Source organism: Labrus mixtus, chromosome 11 (genome assembly GCF_963584025.1).
Source record: "Labrus mixtus chromosome 11, fLabMix1.1, whole genome shotgun sequence".
NCBI classification, from domain to species: domain Eukaryota; kingdom Metazoa; phylum Chordata; class Actinopteri; order Labriformes; family Labridae; genus Labrus; species Labrus mixtus.
This window is the reverse complement of record NC_083622.1, coordinates 8,152,110-8,174,343: the sequence shown is the minus strand read 5'-3', so window position 1 is coordinate 8,174,343 and position 22,234 is coordinate 8,152,110. Positions and strand designations below refer to the sequence as shown.

General features: G+C 42.4%; 1 protein-coding gene across 1 annotated transcript; it reads right to left on the bottom strand.

The window, feature by feature from the left end:
- Positions 1–375: 375 nt before the first annotated feature.
- On the bottom strand, positions 376–21,400 carry LOC132983171 (uncharacterized). The gene is made up of 11 exons (XM_061049403.1): positions 21,333–21,400; positions 20,501–20,791; positions 19,697–19,851; positions 18,863–19,148; positions 18,065–18,214; positions 8,794–8,855; positions 3,076–3,183; positions 2,219–2,504; positions 1,831–1,985; positions 985–1,270; positions 376–654 (listed from the first exon to the last, which is right to left on the bottom strand). Exons 1-11 carry the CDS (start codon positions 21,398–21,400, stop codon positions 504–506), a joined length of 1,998 nt encoding a protein of 665 aa, XP_060905386.1. The 3' UTR covers positions 376–503.
- Positions 21,401–22,234: the final 834 nt, after the last annotated feature.

Sequence of the window (22,234 nt, the reverse complement as noted above, 5' to 3'; positions counted from 1 at the left end):
TCGAGGTTTCTGCCTCTTCAAGGAAGTTTTTTCTTGCCACTTTGCTAGATGTTGCTTAGTGCTCATGAGGGATTAATGTTGGGTCATTGTACAAAATATAACAATGAGTTTTACCTGCTCTGTTTGGAAAGTGTCTCGAGATCAAATTTGTTATGAATTGGCGCTTTACAATTGATTTAGAAGAAGTTGATGATGTACCTTATTAATCTATTTTACACTGTTATTGAACATGCTACACACATACAGGCTGAAATGCACAAACAGGATCCTGTGGACATGCAGTAATGGAGAGACGTCAGCGAGGGTCACTATTGATTGCTATCAGCGCTGACGGCAGCTTTGTCTACAAATACATGGCAGTAAAACAAGATGCAATTATCCTTTTACACAAATTTTATTATTTTCCAATGCAAACAATCAAAATTAAGCCTTATCTATTAGTTTGATTCATGCGAGTTCAGTTGGTTAAATTTAGCTCGTTTTGGATAAAGTGAATCTTTATGCTAATCCAGGACGGAGCCATAAACCTCCACCTCGCACAGGGTCAGGTACTCCTTCCTTCCAGGGATGAATACGTTCACGTAGCGGCCATCCATCCCATTACATTGAAATTCAACAGTCGCTCCGGCGGGGATGTTATCCAGCACGGCGCATCTGACAAAAGAAAGACCAATCAAGACGTCGCATAAGTACCATTTTAAAAAAAATATATATATATATGTTCTCCGTTATAACTGTGAAACATGTGTTACTGCAGAACTTTTCCTAAATATTTATTTAATTTAGACAACTGTATTTATCCCAGAGGGCAATTGGGTTCCACAGTCCACCCAGACCATGCCTATATTTACAAACAACAGGAGATTATTAATCAGAGACAACAAACAATCAGTATTTCAGTAGTACTGTACATACAGGTCCCTGGAGCAGAAGAAAAAAAATGTGTGAGGAGAATAGTATGTGACCTGTAAGTCAAGACTATACCTTGGGTTGTTGTTGCCATTGTTTTCAAGTGAGTCTCCAATGCGCAGCTCGGCTCCATTCAGTCGTTGATAGTAACCAAGATTTTTGCGGTTGGTTATCTTAACAGAATCCACTTTATGGGTTTTAAGCAAATCAAGTCGCCACCAGGGGGCGAAGTTGATGTCTGTGTGAGAGCAGGACCCGTGGACCCGATCGTTGTCGTTATTCCCATCAATAGCAAAGTATGCGTTGCCTTCTGTATACAATGATGACTGTGAGGCTTTTCCTTTGAGCGCCAGGTTCTCTCCTGTAAAATAAAATGCAAGCACTTATAAATATGTTTGTTCTTCTGTGTTTTAATCACTATGAGGTCACAACACTGTTTTTTTTCAAATACTCACTCATCACCACTAACATAGCCCTCCACAACCTGCCCCCCCCTCCCCCACATTTCTGATCTCCCCCTTACTTATCTGAGCCCCTCCACCGGCATACTCCAGCCCTGCACTCTCAGGTCTACTGTTGCAAACCACTTGTACTTCCCATTTAAAAAAAAATAAATCTGCAAAGCAACTTGTCATATATCAGACACAATTTCCACAACATATCCATTCTGAAATGTCCTCAATTCTGAAAGATTTCTGTGTGGGAGGGATGGAGACCACATCTGCCTGTTTCTAACATCATATAAAGTCATAACTGATGTGTATCCATTCCAACATACTGGTAATGCAGCGTCATATTTGAGCAGCCAATCACAATCAAGTATCCAACCAGATCGAGGTATGAACTTAAATGTTTAGATACATGCTTGAACAGAATGACTGTAACTTATTTAAAATAGAACTGTATGGCTTAAATCCTCACCTGTCGGGGCATGGTACCCGAAAACCTCCACTTCACAGACTGTAAGATACCTGTTAGCACCGGGTAGAACGATTGTCACATAACGTCCACTGATACGAGTGCTTGGAGTCAGCGTGTGCGAGCTGCCTGCAGGGATGTGAGATATTTTTCCAGCCCTGAAACAGACACACGAACACGTTAAAATGATCATTATCGGGGCACTGGTGGTAAGTAACATTTTAAAATGGATACTAAAAGAAACGGGTAACCAATGCAAAGAGGATAAAACTAGGGTTTTGTTGGCGAGGCTTTTCTAGTAACGCGTCTCTCTGTGATCGGCCCTGACTGTGCAGATGCTACCTCTAGGCTATTGCAGTATGAGGTTTTCAGTAGCTTTAATATCACTCACAGTGGGTTTGCAGCACCATTGTCTTTTAAGTTGTTGCCTATGTGAACCTCAGCCCCATTGAGCCTCTGTGCACAGCAGTCTCCTCTGTTGGTGATGACGACGGAGGTGACGATGTAGCTGTCCAGCAGGTCCACTCTCCACCAGGGGTTGTCCATTTTTATAGTGTGAGTGCATGAACCAGCGTCGAAGTTTGATTCACGGTTTCCATCGATTGCACTGGAGGCATCCCCAAAGTTATGCGGATAGCGATACGACTGAGTTGCTTTGCCACGCAAGGCCACATTTTCTGTTGAGGAAATGATTTATATTAAATAGAATCAGAATCAGCTTTATTGACCGTATGCTTAAACACACAAGGAATGTGTCTTCGGTAACTGTGCTCTCAATGTACAAAAGAATAACATTAAATATAAACATTTAAGCAAAAAAACAATATATACAAAGCTAAATAAGATACTTGTGCAGTTGAGTAGTGCAAAAAATGCTGATATGAAATATATGCTATTATGTAACATGATTATTTTACTTGAGCTAGAGTTCTTACAGTATGTATATAAGCAGTATTCATGGAAATAGCTTCATGTCAGATTCCTACTCACTAAAAGTAAGTTTTCCCCAACAATGAACATTAACACTTGTGATTACAGTATTTGTTTATTTTCCACTTGTCCTAAATAAGTTTGATTGGCAGCTTCTCGTTGTCTATTTCTCACTTGAAGTGTACTTTTGGTTCGAGACCTTCTACTACAATACTAAGTGGTACTATGGATTAGTATGAGAACTAGAAGAGAGAGAACTCATTCAGTTTACCAATAATAAAAGAGAATACCATTATTATCACATTACTGTATACTTACCATGATTTCTGGCTGAGCACGTTCCCAAGAGGGTCAGCAAAAGAAATAACAAAACGTACTTCATTGTTCTGGATGAGACAGAAAAGAGAACAATTTTCAGTAAAGTGTCTTGAGATAACATTTGTAATGAGTTGGCACTTTAGAAAAAAAAAAAAAAAAAAGGATGCCCTGTTGCTTCAGGGCTCTGCATCCAAATTAAGGGCGTTTTCACATTAGGCTCGATTGCCCCCTTTCCCCGCTCGTCTACATTAAACACTTGCTTATTCACACAGATACAGCAGGTGGCAGTATGCACACAGTTGGTTTGCAAATCCACCAAAAAGCTGAAAGAAGAAGAAGCAAGCATGGCAACCAATCATGTACTGAGTCCATCCTGCTAGCTGTGGATGTTTTTGTTATTTCTGGGACCCCAACAATGACCTTCTTATTACTTCCACATCTATTGTGCAGCTCAGAGGATGAAACAGGTCTGTGCTACTCGGATACAGTGGTTTTTGGAGCAACACAAGACTTTTTGAATGACGTCACAGTGGTCCACTTCCTTGTTTGATTACAGTTTCATTCAAATCTACCACAGACTGTGATCGAGTACACATGAATCATGCCCGAGACCACCTCTTCCAGGGGACTCGGGCACAGTACCCCAATATGGTAAAAGTATGGTACGTTTGTGTTCACACTGATCACATGACCGGACTTTGGGGTAGAGCGTACTCGGATCTTGGCCAGGGTATCTGTTGCACCAGGCACTGGGTCACTGACCCTTTTTAAACGTTGTGCCTGTCTCACTCTAGGTTTGTGCCGACAATGCTGTAAACACATTTTAAATGCCCAATTCTTACTGTTTTGTCCCACATACTCTTCCTTCTTCCAGTCTACCAACAGCAAAATACAAAACATTTTCAGAAAGTATTTTATTCGTGCCTTTGTCATACCTAAGAAATTACAGTTTCAAGCTCAGGTTTTAAAATATAATGAAGAATATGTTAAGTCAGTAACTCTTAAAGTACATTTTCAGTATTTATATGCATCGTACTAGTTGCAGTAATGAATACTTAAAAGAGATGAGAAATGCAAAATTAAATATTTACCCTGATTTCTGGTACTTCCCTGGAGTCCAACAACGCAACTGTGAGGGCACTCACTATTTCTGCTCAGTGAGAGTGGTGAGAGAATCAACTCATTGCAATCAGGTGTGTGTGGCACTGATTGGCTTTGATTAAGCCCAGGTGTGGGGAGTTTTCATGTCTCCAGTGCTTTGTGCTGACTGATTATCTCACCTTCAGAGGTTCTCCCTGTGAGAGGTTCTCCCTGTGGTTTCTCGAGTGGTTGTGTGTATCTACATATAAACACCAACTAAGAACTTTCTGCATAAGATTTCTGTTGCCGGTCTCCCACTGTTTAAATTGGGGTGCTGGATAGTTTCATGTCTACTCCAGTCTTTTGTGTTATCAAAGTTCTTCCTGGCAGCCTTTGCTTTTTGTTTTGTGTTTTCTGGGTCTCCTGGACAATTTTGGTTTTGAGTCAGCTGCTTGGCAGCAGTAGTTTAGTTAATCCTTTTCGGTGCATTATTTCGGTTAGGAAGCCTGTTGTGGCTCTAAACACTTTTGTTGTTTCTTCCCCGCTTTCCAATCTATCGCTATCGCGATTTTGTGGTTATCCTTCTGGGATAACTTTGAGACACCCCTGGGTCCGCACTCGCGTACCAATCCCCCCCGCTACTTCCTGACAGCAACTCTTTCCCCAGGCAGAGATGTGTGTGTGTGTGTGTGCAGACTAGTCTTACAGTCTAATCACACTCAAGACTCGTTCAGGTGCTGCAGCTCTATAACGAACGCTTTACGAACACGCCACACATTTCTGCTGCTGTTTTAAACCCACCCGGTACACCCAAACTGTTGGACATGTCTTCACAAACTAGAGTTCTCTGTCTGATGTCCTGGTAGGTCTGTAAACTAGAGCTCAGGAAAGTGGGACAACGCTTGGAGGTGACGTCACAGAGCGCTGCGCCAAAGTTGAAAATATTGAACTTCCTCGCAACGCGCTCAGACGGCAAGCACAAACTGTGGGGCGCAGTACCCTCAGGCGTAAAAACGGCATTAACAAACTGAGAAAAAGACAAAGGTACAATGTGATTTATTCTCTACTCTGAAGCTAACACTTGAAGTATTGAGCTAATGAGGCACTTTCTTCTTCTGCTAGGTGTGCTGTGACTCTTCCCGAGTCGAGGAACTACCCATCCCACAATCCATTGCGATTGATACCGCTTCTTAGTCGATGTTATAGTTGTTGGGCCACGCAGGCTTAGGACAGTCAAACCATGGACTTGGGCCTTTGAGTTATTTACTAAGATCACCAAGAGGCCCAAAAGGACTCTTTATCCCAGAATTCCCTGCGGGACTTCACACCTACATGTGACGTAAAGGGGGGACCGGAACCTGAGGGAGACCCCACAGGAAGGCGGCCAGGTGATAAAACTCTGAGACTCCCCTCGTTCAATCTCTTACCACGCGCTGACTTGAAGTGCTCGGAGACCCAAGCTCACCTCCTGTTTCCTGCAACAATCTTCCTTTGTTTTAAGTTTTGGCGCGCAGGTAATCCGCGGCCGGCAGTGTTCCAAATTCCGAGCTCGGATTGCCCAGTGAACGCATCTCAGTTTCTCGGAGAGCGTTAGGCTATAACAGACTATCAGAAACATAACGGTCTTATTCCGTCCTGCAACGAAAGGACATCAACGGACATCTTTCCCCTCGACGGAGAACCAACGAAGCCGCTCTTGCCGTAAGGGACCCTCGCCGCCATCAGACGCCTCTACACCAGGACAGACAGAAGATCTGTTTTATCGCCGGACTCCTTTTTCCTTCACCAATCGCAGGCAAAGCGATTCACAAGTGAGGCTTAATTAGGTCTGGGCAGAATTAGCTTTAGAGAGTATTTTTAACAATTGTTTGATTTGTGCAGAATCTGTAATTTTGTTGGACCGCTGCGTCCTGAGTTTTACCGACTTAAAACTCTTGTTGTTGTTTCGGACCGCTGCGTCCTGTATGTGTTCAGCGTAACAGCGTTATAACCGGGTATTATTCTTCCGATCAGAAAGGCCAGTGTAAGCCGTATAACTTGAATTCGGCCACTGGTTTGTTTCTGTGAATGAAGGGAATTACTCTGAGTTGTGGCGCGGGAGTTAGACTGTGATCCGGCCTCTTCAGGCACGCATTTCTCTCCTCCTCTACGCTCCTCTTTTCCTCCCATTTTCTTCCCTCTTTCTAACACACACATATTCTCGGGTAGACATACATCGGGAGACTAACTCCACCACCGCACCATTACGCACATAGGCCATACACGCACACACACAAAGAGAGAGATTTATACACTCGAGGCTATCCAGACGCCTCAGAGACACAGATCGTGTAGGGCCGAACTCGGTCTCTTTCAGACATTAAGGCCACATTAGGTCTTTGTTAGGTGTGCGCCATCGGAAAGGCGACCACGCGGGACGGAGTAACCTCCCCCCCTCTCTCTCTCTTTCACGCACACGCACGCATACACCCAGGCCTTTGTTAGGTGCGCCATCGTGAGCGACCACGTGGGTACGAAGTTATCTCCCCCTTTTCTTCTTCCCCCCTCTCTCTCACACACACACACACACACACACACACACACACACACATTTACACCTCATTCACAAGGTGTGCTTGATAATGTTTGTTTGCTTAGATTAGTTTATAATAGTTATTTGTTTGATTAAGTTCATTGATTTTGGATTGATGTTGCTTTGTTTAAATAAATTCTGTTATAATTTAAGAGAGCAGTTGTTTGTGATTACTGGTGTATTTGCATTGTGATATAAGCTGGGTGCGAAGGCTTTGTGTACGGATCTCACGCCTTCAATTTATTAAATATAGTTATTAATTATTAATAATATTAGTAATTAAATAACTCACTTGAGACTGATTTGAGTGATATTTTGGTTATATTTCCCTGAGTACAGGATGGTGCCCCAAAACGAGATTAAACATAGTTTGATGATATTTTATTTATGTTATTAATAATTAGAAATAATTATTAAAGAATATAACCAAAGTTGACTTGATACAACCCCAACAAATGGTGCCCCGTGTGAGGCCTTCAATAAACCAGCTTTATTGCCCCGTAAATGCACAGTAATCCGAACTTAAATCCTAAAAGGGATCTTTCTGAAGAAAATTATATTTTCTTTAAATTTTTGTTGTTTAAGCAAAGCAGACATCAAGCTGTGGCTTAGTTGTGTTGTATGTTGTTGGTTAAAGCAATAACTGTTGTCCCCTTTGTGTCCATACAACAACTGGACACAAGGATACAGCTAGTGTGACTTTCTCAATGAACTTGATTTGTTGCATTAATCCAGATTTTGATCCTGAAGTATTCTACCAAAGGATTGTGGTGCTCCTTGTTGTTTGAGAGCCATTTGGCCAGATGAGAGTGTAACCTCATCATTGTCGCATAGCCAGCTGTCTGAGAGGTGTGAGTTCCTCCCTTCCTTTGAGGACTTGAGGTGTGAATCCCCTCTCTTATCTTCCAGGATAGACTGCAGTGATCAATTGGGAAACCTAGATAAGATTTGCTCTGGTGTTGATCTAGCGTTTTTTTTTAACAGTAATCCACTGTGGTTCCATTTTATCACGAAAAATGTGTACCAAAACCCTAGGTGAGCCGGGAGCTGAGACTCCTTTTGGATCAGACGACGGAGCACTGCAAGAAACTGCTGCCGGTCTGACGAACCTCTCCTCAGAGGAGAGTGCCAACCTATATAGCTATTCAATTAGCATTAGTGATAAGAAATTAGAGGAGCTAGTTGATCTTGTCAACCACAGAGCCAGGATCACCCCTAATAAAGACAGAATGTATGCAGAAGACATACATCAACCATGGGCCAAGGCTCGCTGTGGATCAGACGATCCACCCCTTCAAGACGTAGTTGCTAATCTTGTCCACCTCCCTATAGAGCAGCTCGACAGTCTGAACTCCTACACCCTCAGCACATGTGAAGAGAAACTAAAGGGCTTGGTTGAATATGCAAATCAACCAACTGGGAAGCCAACACGCACAACTTCAGATGTTCTAGGCAAAATTCTCCTCCTTTATCAGCGCAAATCAAATGTGCAGAATGAGATACACCGGGTACAGCTAGCCCGGGTACAAGAAGAAGGACAGATCCTGCGGGACGACTTCGAAAGATTGCAGGATAAACTAAAGACCTTGCAGGAAAATTGCATGGCCCTGCAGGAGGAGAATAAAACACTGCATGAAAGCAGCAAACTGGCCGAACAGAAGAAACAAAGTGACACGGTACCCAGATTTCAGGATAGGCAGATAAGTACTGCAGCCCCCATGTCAGCTGAGGAAACCTCAGACGAAGGATGGGAGACTGAACCAAGCCCATGGAGGAGGGAGACAGACATGTTGAATGATCTGGAGGAGAGGGGAAGATACCGCCGGGTCGACCCAGGCACAAAAGCGCACACGTCCTCAGACTACCCGGTAAAGAGCTGGGTGAGTAAAGATGAAGGGCGCCACGCCTCCCCAGACCATGAAGCACCGTCATGGGGAAATGCCCCATGGCCCCCGCGTTCTGCAATACGCTTTGAGCCAATAGAACCCTCACCCCGCAGGAAGAGGGACTTCACGCCCCCTAGAGACAGGGAGGAGGCACGGGTCCAATCGGGCACCGAATATTACCTGTCCCATGATAGACGGCCACGTCTGAGCCGAACACAAACCCCGCCACGGTTGCAACCGTACTACCGTGACAACCACAGGGCTTACAATTCGTCAGACGTCTCGGACGGCCCTCGCCAGCCTTCGGGTCAGGGTCTGCGAACCAGGCAGATAGAACCTCAGGCCAAAGATCTGAAGCGTTTTGACCCAGATAGCCCAGATTCAAGTATTAACGACTACCTTAGAGAAGTTGACCATTGTCTCCTTGACCTGCCTCATGCGTCCTCACAGGAAAAACTGAAATGGATCTGGAAGACTACGGCTAGGAGTGTCCGTGCTTTCATGGGGACGCTCCCACCAAAGGTCCGATCCTTGCAGAAAGGAAACAACTCTGTTAGTCAGCACTTACAAACTGCCAAGCAGAAAGTGTTGGACATGTTTGAATTAATTCAGGGAGTACAGGTAAGCATGGAGCAAGACATATCGTCAGGATATGACTCCGATCCTGGACCAAGCCCCTCAAGAGATCAAACAACCCTGCTGAAAAAGCTCAGTAAAGAACCGAGCAGCCAGGACAACCCAAGGACTGAGGAAATAAGTCTATTTTTCCCTGATTTTGACTGTGGAGCCCCGCTCCTTGGGGAAACACCCCAGTTCCCTGACAGCTGTGACACCCTTTCACACATTCACAGGTTGGAATCACCACATAGGAAGGGGGGTGACTTCTCAGCCCCCAGAGGCAGAGATAACACCCGGCCCCCTCCTGCTACCTGTAGGTTCCCATCGCAGGATTCACAGCTGAGGAATATCCAAACCTCAGATGACTCGGATGGCTCCCTTTTACCCAGAGATCAAAGAATGCGCATAAGGCTCATTGAATCTATGGCACAGGATGTAGAGCGGTTTGACCCAGATAACTCAGACCACTGCATCGATGATTACCTCGGAGCGATTAACCTGTGTCTCAGTGATGTACCTGATACATCCACAAGAGAAAAACTCAGGCTGATCTGGAAGACAACTTCCAAGAGTGTCCGTAACTTCACGACTACCCTTCAGCCTGAGATCAGATACCAGTACTCTGCGCTCTGCAATGCTTTGCGCCAGGAATACTCCACCTACATTGACCCTGCATCTGCCCTTCTTAGTGCTTTCAGTGTCCTGCACCAGAAGCACGAGGCCCCCAAAGATTATTACTGGCGCCTAAGATCTGCATATTTCCAGGGACGTGAGGCTCCAGGTTTGGAAGAGAACCAAACTTTCAAGTCCATCTTCATGCACAATCTCCATGGCTGCGTGCGGTCAGATGTCACCCTGCATAGTCGTACACATCAGCTTAGTATGAAAGAGATCAAGAGATTCGCACAGGTGGTTTGGCAGACACGCTTACGTCACGTGACACGTGAGGGCAACAAGAGACCACATCACTGGCAGAATAGAGAACAGAGCCAGGGGGGTGAACGTGGGACTCAACCACAGAGTAGGTTCCAGCCTGGAGAACTGAGAACTACCAGATCCGAACGGAACTCTCGGGATGGCCGTAGCCTGAGACAGAAGGGTAGGTATAACCGGAGTTCCTACAAGCTCCCTAAGGAAGCAAGTTCTGACAGTTCTGCCAGGGAGTTGGAGCGCATGAAAGAGGTGGTAGGTCAGGGGGGCCTCCCTCGCTTACAGACAACCCGATTCTGACTCCACATAGGAGTGGGGGTATAGCCTCCATTCTGGAAACACAACAATGTCACTCTACCGACATGAATGTTTCCTAGTCCCTGTTTTGTGTTTTGACGTTGGTAGGGAGACACATAATGTACATGTACATTTACACACCTACATGCCACAAACACCTTCCCACAGGCTTACTCCCACTAAGGTGAAGGTTGTCTCTGGTAAGAAAAAATCTCCATGGAGAAATTCAACACTGGTAAGAAACGGAAAAAGAGATTGTCGAAAAGCTGAACGCAGGTGGCGTAAAACTAATCTCCAGATTCATTATGACATCTACAAAGAGAGACTTCACACTTATAATTCACAACTGAGGAATGCAAGGCAATCTTTCTTCCCTGACATCATCACCAGAAACAATAATAATGCTTGTGCCCTGTTTGCTACTGTCGACAGGCTAACAAACCCTCCTGTGTCAATAGCATCTGAATTTCATTCTACCAGGGCCTGTAATACATTTTCCACCTTTATTGAAAAAAATCCAGAAAATTTGACAAACTGTCAGTAACTCATCATCAGGATCAGGATATGTGCTATGTCCATTTAAAACCAACTTAAGCACCATGACACAATTTAATCAAATCAACCTTAAAAACCTGGAGGACATTATACAACAATTAAATTCCTCCTCCTGCTGTCTTGATATTCTGCAAACAGGTTTTTTCAAAAAAATTTCCCAAGTCATGGCTCCAAATCTGTTACAAATTGTAAACCTGTCTCTTCTCTCAGATGTCTTCCCACAGGCCCTGAAAACAGTAGTCATCAAGCCACTATTAAAAAAGAACAATCTAGACAAGTCAATAATGAACAATTACAGGCCTATATCAAATCTTCCTTTTTTTAAGTAAAATAATCGAAAATGCTGTTTTTCAACAGTTAAATAACTTGTTGACGTTGAGCGACTGTTTCGATGTCTTCCAGTCAGGTTTTAGACAAAATCACAGCACTGAGACAGCTCTGGTTAAAGAGTTTAATGACATCTGTTTAAACACAGACAGTGGCAGAACCTCAGTCTTAGTTTTACTTGATCTCAGTGCTACGTTCGACGGTTAACCACAATATATTACTCGACCGACTGGAAAACTTGGTAGGAGTTTCTGGCACAGTACTAAACTGGATTGAATCCTACTTAAAGGACAGGGACTTCTTTGTGTCTATAGGTAACTTCAAATCTGAGCGAACAAAAATGACTTGTGGAGTTCCCCAAGGTTCCATCCTGGGGCCTCTTCTGTTTAACCTCTACATGCTCCCACTAGCTCAGATTATAAAAAACAATAAATTAAGTTATCATAACTATGCAGACAACACACAAATATATATTACAATGTCGCCAGGCAACCATGGTCCCATAAAAGCACTGGGTAAATGCATAGAGCAAATCCATGAGTGGATGTGAATTTTCTCCAGCTAAACAAAGACAAAACTGAGGTTGTTGTTTTTGGAGCAAAGGAGGAGCGACTAAGAGTCAGCAATCAGCTTCAGTCAGTCAGACTTAAAACCACAGACCAGGCAAGAAATCTGGGCGTAGTGATGGACTCAGACCTCAATTTTAAAAGCCACATTAAGACAATTACAAAGTCAGCCTACTATCACCTGAAGAACATATCACGAATTAGAGGACTTATGTCCCAGCAGGACCTGGAAAAACGTTTCCATGCTTTTATCTTCAGTCGTCTTGATTACTGCAACAGTGTCTTTACAGGTCTGCCTAAAACATCAGTCAGACAACTGCAGCTGATCCAGAACGCTGCTGCTAGAGTCCTCACCAAAACCAAGAAAATGGATCACATCAGTCCAGTTCTGAGGTCTTTACACTGGCTCCCAGTCTGTCAGAGAATAGATTTTAAAATCCTGTTGCTGGTTTATAAAGCGCTTAAAGGTTTAGGGCCAAAATACATTAGTGACCTCCTGATTAATTACGAACCATCCAGACCGCTCAGGTCGTCTGGGACAGGTCTGCTCTCTGTCCTCAGAGTCAGAACCAAACACGGAGAAGCAGCGTTCAGTTTCTATGCTCCTTATATCTGGATCAAACTCCCAGAAAACTGCAGGTCTGCTGAAACTCTCAGCTCTTTTAAATCGAGGTTGAAGACACACCTGTTTACAGCTGCCTTTCATTAAATAGCTTTAATAAGATTTAGAATTTTAACTCTGCACTGTAACTTTTAACTCTTTTTATATTTTAACTTTATTTCAATTAATTTCATTTGAATTATTTTTAGTTGAACATAAGATAAGATAAGATAATCCTTTATTTATCCCACAATGGGGAAATTTACAGTGTTACAGTAGCAAAGAGCAAAGATTGCAAGCAAAAAGTGAACATAGTACAATTTAAATATAAAAAGAAAAATTAAGAATGTACAAAAAATTGATTTAAAAAATAAAAAATAGATAGATCAGCTATTTGACAAAAGTGTAGTTATGTTCAGATTCAATAATTCCAGTGATATTTTTTTTAATGTTCTATTTTAATGTTTCTTTTCTTTCCTCTGACATGATGCTTTTGATGTCTTGTGTGAAGCACTTTGAATTGCCTTGTTGTTGAAATGTGCTATTGCCTTGCCTTAACCATAGCGCCTCCTACTGCAAGGAATAAGTACTACACAATGCTCAATTTGCTCCATATTTCATAGCTATCATGACAGTGCCAGCCTGAACTGCTCTACTTCAAAATTTTCTGTGATGTTCATTACGCTGCCTATCTCAGCATAAAATAGTACGACTTTTACACAAATCGGACTGCATGGTCTGCTGCTTAGCCACGTTCCGCTGCTGCTGCACTCCCGCGGTTGCAACACACCCCGACATGCACAGGGGTGCGAGGGCCCTTCATCACCGCTTGTGGTTTAAATTTTTTCTTGATTTTGATCTTTCTTGCCAAAGTTTCATGTCATAAAAGCTGCAGATTTGGGGTCCTGTAGCACATGAAAGATGTGTGTTTATTGATGACTTTAGGAGTTCTGTATCTGTTGATCTGAAATATTTGTAGCAGTGCATTTCATTTAAAAGGTTGTTTTTCAGTTCCTGCTTTAGGCCATGAAAATATGGAGTACCAATCCTGTGTCTGAGGAGTAAATATGAAGCTACGGTTATCTAGCTAGCCTGTGTCGTTTAATTCAAATGAATAGAAATTACCTCTCTTTGAAAATGATTCATATTTTAGCTCATCAGATCTGTGGCTTGGACTGTCAGTTAGTGTCCTTTATATCCACTGAAGAACAAAGTAACAGGCAACTGAGCTTGTTTTGCTTTTATCAACCCACTAAGCAAGAGCGTCAATTTACGCTCCACAGCAAAACAAACATATGGAGTTGATATTGAGGTTTAGTCTGGCAACAAATTGAAATGTCCTTAACATTTCTAACAGCCTGTCCGAACAGCATGCGACATAAGAGCGACTAAATCAGCTTGATTCTTCTGTTTCCTATTGGGGTTGCCTAACTGCCGGGCGCACTATTTTAACCCTGACGTCCCGTTTCTGTTTTCATTCATGTCATTCGTATGAACAAACAAGTAACAAGGTAGGTGGGGGCTCTGAAAGGCGCTGACACTGGCTTTTGTCACTCAGCAGAGCTCATTAGCTTGTTAGCTTGTCGTTCAAAGTGCAGCTGGTGCTGCAATTATGATATCCACAGTATGATTGAAATGTCGTTCTTTGACTTGTGTCAACAGCACCGGAGAAAAACTTAATTCAGCTCACCATGAGCCGTTAATTGATGAGGCTCTGAATGTTGTGATTTTAATCGACAGCTCGTCAATACAAAAGCACCACACATGTTTGTCCACCTTCAAAAGAAAACTACCACATGTTAAAATGTTTATTGGGGGAAACTGAAATTCACAGAGCGGAGAAGTAAATATTTAAAGGATGCAGACAGCCAGCGTGTGATCATGCACGATGCGATGGGGTGTCCAACGCTCGCGTGCTGTTAGGACATGGTGTCAGTTATTACATAAATAAATAAAAAAAATTGTTTATGAAACAACCTCGGAAACTTTGGTTTCTCTAAGTGTAAAACAGTTTGGGTGAATCAGATTGTAAGATCAGTAATAACAGCTTTAAATTGTTGAGGTACGTCGACTTTGATGCAGATGTTTATTAAAAAGAACAAAACAGATCAGTGAGATGAAGGTTTTATAAACAGAGATCGCAAAAAACACAGTGCCAAACCAAGATGTTGAACTAACTAAAGTGCACACGTCATGCTTGATATCTGTGGGGTCTCATTTCAGAGCCGTTTGTTTCATTGAAGGTTTCATAGTGTAGAAATGATCCTGTTAATCAAGTGCCCGTTTGTAAGGAGCTCCTGAGACATTTTCACATTAGTCTTGAATCCTAGATGATGCAGGCATTTGTGTGTTTCAGATGTCTTTTATAATATTTCTCTATTTTGTCTGTATTTTGAAAAATGAAGTTTACAACCACCCAAAAAAATCCCTTCTCTTTTTTGTATATGTTTTTATTGAAACAATCTCAGAAGAAACAATACAATGGAGATGTACTCCATGTATGTATTTAACTTCTTTTACTAACATTTATATATAATCTTTGGTCAGCTAACCGCCAATCAGATAGCTCGTTAGTTACCAAACACAGTTAAAAGGTGCTCAGGGCGTCTGCAACAGTGACTCTAAATATCCACATCTTGATCCAGAAGTAATTTTCACCCCGTTCCCTAAACCGAATGATTGTTGTTCGTCATTGGCCATGTGACTGATATTCAAAGGTCACATATACTCCTCCTTTCTTGTTCTAAATCTAATTGTTTTCAAGGGAGTCGCCAATGCGCAGCCCGGGTCTCTACAGTCGTGTAGAAAACTGATAATCTTTGCGGTGGGTTATCTTAACAGAATCCACTCTATGGGTTTTAAGCAAATACAGTTGCCCCCAGGGGACAAAGGTTTTGTTGGTATGAGAGCAGGACCCATGGGCCAATCATTGTCATTATTCCCATCAATAGGAAAGTATGAAATGCTATCTGGATACAATGATGACTGTGAGGCTTTATTTGAGCGCCAGGTTCTCTCCTGAAAAACAATATGCAAGCACTTATTGTTCTTCTGTGTTTTAATCACTATGAGGTCACAACACTGTTTTTTTTAAATATGTGGTCTGTCCTTGCCTTGCATTTTACTTTTATCTGTTTCCTTCCAATCTTTGCTAACAATACATATTATTTTACATCTGCAAAGCTACTTACCAGATATCAGTGTTGGCTGAGAGCCAAGAGCCTCACACATGGCACCAATTATGTTGGGGTTTGGAGAGCTTGCACACAGACAAAATTTATGTTGGGGTTTTATGTGTTAAATTAGGCTATTCAATTAATATTCATAATTATGATTATTTAATTATTAATATAAATTAGCAGTATTAATAATCTGAAGGAATAACAATGGGGCACCACCATGGATTCAGGGAATAATAACCAAATAACACAAATCAGTCTTGGATTTAATTAGTTAAATACCAATATAATGAATATTTAATAGCTATCTAAATTTAAATAAGTGGAAGGCATGAATCCTAACCATTATTTAATAAAATAACATCAACTAAAATCAATGACACTCAATCAAACAAATAACTATTATAAACAAAACTACAGCAAACAAAATATTTACAGAGTGGCGTGTGTGTGAGTGAGAAGAGTTGGGGGAGGCAAAGAGAGAGAAAAAGCACGATGTGGTGAGGTCAAATGGGGACAAAATGTTGGACAAATAACAAAGTGAGCTCTGTGGCTTGGTCTTTGAAGCAGATAGAACTTCTCTGAGATAAGGTCAGTAACTACAACTTAAACACCAGAAAGCCAGTGGTTGGACTTTGATTCAATGGCAGTTGCACTAGTCTTTGAGGGTGAAAGTAATCAACTGAAGGTAAGCTAGCACAGCAGTGAATAAAACACACCGATATGTGAGCATGACAATCCAGCAATAATAACAAAAATCTAGCAGCTTACAACAGATACTAAACAGGATGTGATGTTATGACCCGTCAACAATAATGCACAATTATCAATTGTTATAAAAGGAACCTTCCTAAAGCTATTTCTGCCCAGACAAAAGCCTCTTACTTGGGATCTCCTGGTGATCGGTGCAAAGGTAAGTGCGCTGTTCAATCTGTTGAAGGTTGATCAACAGATCTGGGCCGTTTTTTTGTGGCATAAGAAGAGGGGGAAAGCAGCGGGAGTCAATTCGACAAGAGCAATGCTCCATTGTCTGGTCTGGTTGCAGGAGGATATTTCCCTGTCTATTCTTCTTCAGATACAGGTGTGGGGGGGGGAATGTCTGCAGCGCTCAATTGCGTTCAACGACGTCGAGGAAATTCATCAATCATAACATCAATATTAGACTGATGAGTCTCTTATCATACTTAGCTGTAACTGCTAATATACAACACATACTTTTAACATTATTACTTACACTGTAGCTCCAAATACAAAACTACAATATATCCAGAATTCTGCTGCTCGCATTCTCACACACTCCTGCACCTGTGACTACATCACCACCGTTCTTCATGACTTCCACTGGCTCCCCGAAACCCAGCGTATCCACTTCAAAGTCCTCGTCACCACTAGCATAGCCCTCCACAACCTGCCCCCTCTCCCCAACGTTTCTGATGTCCCCCCTTACCTATCTGAGCCCCTCCACCGGCATACTCCACCTCTGCACTCTCAGGTCTACTGATGCAAACCACTTGTTCTTCCCATGCAGAACTAACCATCAGTCCTGGGTGGACAAGGCCTTCTCCATTGCCACTCCCACACACTGGAACTCACTCTCAAAAACCATCAGAGACCCCCCCTCTCCACCTTCAAAAAGTCCCTAAAAACTCTCCTCTTCAACATCATCTACAACCACTATCAAAACCTCTTATCATCCTCCTTTTCTTAGATTATTTCTTCTTTGTTGTTCTTTGTTAAACGTTTTTGAGTATTCATTTATCTCATTCATTGTTGTTGTTTATCCCCATCCTTGTTCCTGCATCTCCCTTTATCCCACTTTCCAACCCCAAATCACTCTGAACAGACATCTTTTCATCATGAGCCTGGTTTTGCTCGAGGTTTCTGCCTCTTCAAGGAAGTTTTTTCTTGCCACTTTGCTAGATGTTGCTTGGTGCTCATGATGGATCAATGTTGGGTCTTTGTACAAAATATAACAATGAGTTTTACCTGCTCTGTTTGGAAAGTGTCTCGAGATCAAATTTGTTATGAATTGGCGCTTTACAATTGATTTAGAAGAAGTTGATGATGTACCTTATTAATCTATTTTACACTCTGTTATTGAACATGCTACACACATACAGGCTGAAATGCACAAACAGGATCCTGTGGACATGCAGTAATGGAGAGACGTCAGCGAAGGTCACTATTGATTGCTATCAGCGCTGACGGCAGCTTTGTCTACAAATACATGGCAGTAAAACAAGATGCAATTATCCTTTTACACAAATTTTATTATTTTCCAATGCAAACAATCAAAATGAAGCCTTATCTATTAGTTTGATTCATGCGAGTTCAGTTGGTTAAATTTAGCTCGTTTTGGATAAAGTGAATCTTTATGCTAATCCAGGACGGAGCCATAAACCTCCACCTCGCACAGGGTCAGGTACTCCTTCCTTCCAGGGATGAATACGTTCACGTAGCGGCCATCCATCCCATTACATTGAAATTCAACAGTCGCTCCGGCGGGGATGTTATCCAGCACGGCGCATCTGACAAAAGAAAGACCAATCAAGACGTCACATAAAAAAAAAAAAAAAGTTCTCCGTTATAACTGTGAAACATGTGTTACTGCAGAACTTTTCCTAAATATTTATTTAATTTAGATAACTTTATTTATCCCAGAGGGCAATTCGGTTCCACAGTCCACCCAGACCATGCATATATTTACAAACAACAGAAGATTATTAATCAGAGACAACAAACAATCAGTATTTCAGTAGTACTGTACATACAGGCCCCTGGAGCAGAAGAAAAAGTGTGTGCTGAAACAGGCCGTTGGGAGATTTCCCCTTCATGACATCACAAAAGGGCAGTAACCCCTCCCCATGGTGGGTGACACTCCCACAGCTAAGTTTGTTCTGCTCTCTGAGTCTGCCTTCTCACAGTAAACAATAGAGCCAGAAAGCCCGAGCCACCCAAGCCCTTCCAGAGAGGGGGCATGGTCAGACATTGAAAGCTACAGACACACAAACAGCCTATTCTGAGCAGGGCTGAAATAGAGGGGTTTATAGGCATGATCAAATACAGGATCAGAGTGGATTTGAAACAAGAAACTTCACAGACATGTTTTGGGGAGCTCTGAGACTTAAACTGGTTGAAGAGGAGAATAGCATGTGACCTTTAAGTGAACACTATACCTTGGGTTGTTGTTGCCATTGTTTTCAAGTGAGTCTCCAATGCGCAGCTCGGCTCCATTCAGTCGTTGATAGTAACGAAGATTTTTGCGGTTGGTTATCTTGACAGAATCCACTTTATGGGTTTTCAGCAAATCAAGTCGCCACCAGGGGGCGAAGTTGATGTCGGTGTGAGAGCAGGACCCGTGGACCCGATCGTTGTCGTTATTCCCATCAATAGCAAAGTATGCATTGCCTTCTGTATACAATGATGACTGTGAGGCTTTTCCTTTGAGCGCCAGGTTCTCTCCTGTAAAATAAAATGCAAGCACTTATAAATATGTTTGTTCTTCTGTGTTTTAATCACAACACTGTTTTTTTCAAATACTCACTCATCACCACTAACATAGCCCTCCACAACCTGCCCCCCCTTCCCCACATTTCTGATCTCCCCCTTACTTATCTGAGCCCCTCCACCGGCATACTCCACCCCTGCACTCAGGTCTACTGATGCAAACCACTTGTACTTCCCATTTAAAAAACAAAAAAACATCTGCAAAGCAACTTGCCATATATCAGACACAATTTCCACAACATTTCCATTCTGAAATGTCCTCAATTCTGAAATATTTCTGTTTGGGAGGGATGGAGACCACATGTGCCTGTTCCTAACATCATATAAAGTCATAACTGATGTGTATCCATTCCAACATACTGGTAATGCTGGGTCTTTGTTGAGCAGCCAATCACAATCAAGTATCCAACCAGATCGAGGTATGAACTTAAATGTTTAGATACATGCTTGAACAGAATGACTGTGACTTATTTAAAATAGAACTGTATGGCTTAAATCCTCACCTGTCGGGGCATGGTACCCGTAAACCTCCACTTCACAGACCGTAAGATACCTGTTAGCACCGGGTAGAACGATTGTCACATAACGTCCACTGATACGAGTGCTTGGAGTCAGCGTGTGAGAGATGCCTGCAGGGATGTGAGATATTGTTCCAGCCCTGAAACAGACACACAAACACGTTAAAATGATCATAATCGGGGCGCTGGTGGTGCGCGCGCCTCTTGTATGGAGGCTATGGTCCTCCATGCGGGCGGCCTAGGTTCAAATCCGGCCTGTGGCTCCTTTACTACATGTCATTCCCAACTCTCTCTCCCTGATTTCCAGCTCTATCCACTGTCCTGTCTCTCCATTAAAGGCACAAAAAGCCCCAAAAAAAAGATCATTATCTACCTGGGATGTGTGAAGGTCAGATAACACGTCTGTTAAAACATCATATAATGTAAAATAATAATAACTTCATTTATATAGCACTTTTCAAGACAGATTCACCAAGTGCTTCCACAGACAACATTGATTATTCCAAAGCTGAGGAGCCACTAGAGCAAATGGTCGATCACCCTTTGCTAAGGAGCGAGGAGTTCATTGATGTAGTCTGGTGCCTGCATGCATGGCCATGAAAAGCCTACAAGTAACATTTTAAAATGGATACTGAAAGAAACGGGTAACCAATGCAAAGAGGATAAAACTAGGGTTTTGTTGGCGAGGCTTTTCTAGTGACGCGTCTCTCTGTGATCGGCCCTGACTGTGCAGATGCTACCTCTAGGCTATTGCACTGCGAGGTTTTCAGTAGCTTTAATATCACTCACAGTGGGTTTGCAGCACCATTGTCTTTTAAGTTGTCGCCTATGTGAACCTCAGCCCCATTGAGCCTCTGTGCATAGCAGTCTCCTCTGTTGGTGATGATGACGGAGGTGACGATGTAGCTGTCCAGCAGGTCCACTCTCCACCAGGGGTTGTCCATTTTTATAGTGTGAGTGCATGAACCAGCGTCGAAGTTTGATTCACGGTTTCCATCGATTGCACTGGAGGCATCCCCAAAGTTATGTGGATAGCGATATGACTGAGTTGCTTTGCCACGCAAGGCCACATTTTCTGTTGAGGAAATGATTTATAGATGTATATTGAATAGAATCAGAATCAGCTTTATTGACCGTATGCTTAAACACACAAGGAATGTGTCTTCAGTAACTGTGCTCTCAATGTGCAAAAGACTAACATTAAATATAAACATTTAAGGAAAAAACAATATATACAAAGCTAAATAAGATACTAGTGTAGTTGTGAGTAGTGCAAAAAATGCTGATATGAAATATATGCTATTATGTAACAGGTGTATATAAGCAGTATTCATGGAAATAGCTTCATGATGTCAGATTCCTACTCACTAAAAGTAAGTTTCCCCCAACAATGAACATTAACATTGGTGATTATAGTATTTGTTTATTTTCCACTTGTCTTAAATAAGTTTGATTGGCAGCTTCTCGTTGTCTATTTCTCACTTGAAGTGTACTTTCGGTTCGAGACCGTCTACTACAATACTAAGTGGTACTATGGATTAGTATGAGAACTAGAAGAGAGAGAACTCATTCAGTTTACCAACAATAAAGAGAATACCATTATTATCACATTACAGTATACTTACCATGATTTCTGGCTGAGCACGTTCCCAAGAGGGTCAGCAAAAGAAATAGCAAAACGTACTTCATTGTTCTGGATGAGACAGAAAAGAGAACAATTTTCAGTAAAGTGTCTTGAGATAACATTTGTAATGAGTTGGCACTTCAGAAAAAAAAAAAAGGATGTCCTGTTGCTTCAGGGCTCTGCATCCAAATTAAGGGCGTTTTCACATTAGGCTCAATAGCCCCCTTCCCCCGCTAGTCTACGTTAAACACTTGCTTATTCACACAGTCCGATACAGCAGGTGGCAGTATGCACACAGTTGGTTTGCAAATCCACCAAAAAGCTCAAAGAAGAAGAAGCAAGCATGGCAACCAATCATGTACTGAGTCCATTGTGCTAGCTGTGGATGTTTTTGTTATTTCTGGTACCCCAACAATAACCTTCTTATTACTTCCACATCTATTGTGCAGCTCAGAGGATGAAACAGGTCTGTGCTACTCCGATACAGTGGTTTTTGGAGCAACAAAAGATATTTTGAATGACGTCACAGTGGTCCACTTCCTTGTTTGATTACAGTTTCATTCAAATCTACCACGGACTGTGATCGAGTACACATGAATCATGCCCGAGACCACCTCTTCCAGGGGACTCGGGCACAGTACCCCAATATGGTAAAAGTATGGTACGTTTGTGTTGTCACTGATCAAATGACCGGACTTTGGGGTAGAGCGTACTCGGATCTTGGCCAGGGTATCTGTTGCACCAGGCACTGGGTCACTGACCCTTTTTAAACATTGTGCCTGCCTCACTCCAGGTTTGTGCTGACACTTTGCTGTAAACACATTTTAAATGCCCAATTCTTACTATTTTGTCCCACATACTCTTCCTTCTTCCAGTCTACCAACAGGGAAATACAAAAC

Coding starts and splice junctions, on each gene's coding strand:
- LOC132983171 (XM_061049403.1), bottom strand. CDS start 21,400: ATGAAGTACGTTTTGCTATTTCTTTTGCTGACCCTCTTGGGAACGTGC. Junction 8,856..18,064: donor TATGGCTCCGTCCTGGATTA/GCATAAAGATTC, acceptor TTGTCACGGTAG/TACGGTTGCAACCGTGGCGG. Junction 1,986..2,218: donor AATGGTGCTGCAAACCCACT/GTGAGTGATATT, acceptor TGTCTGTTTCAG/GGCTGGAAAAATATCTCACA.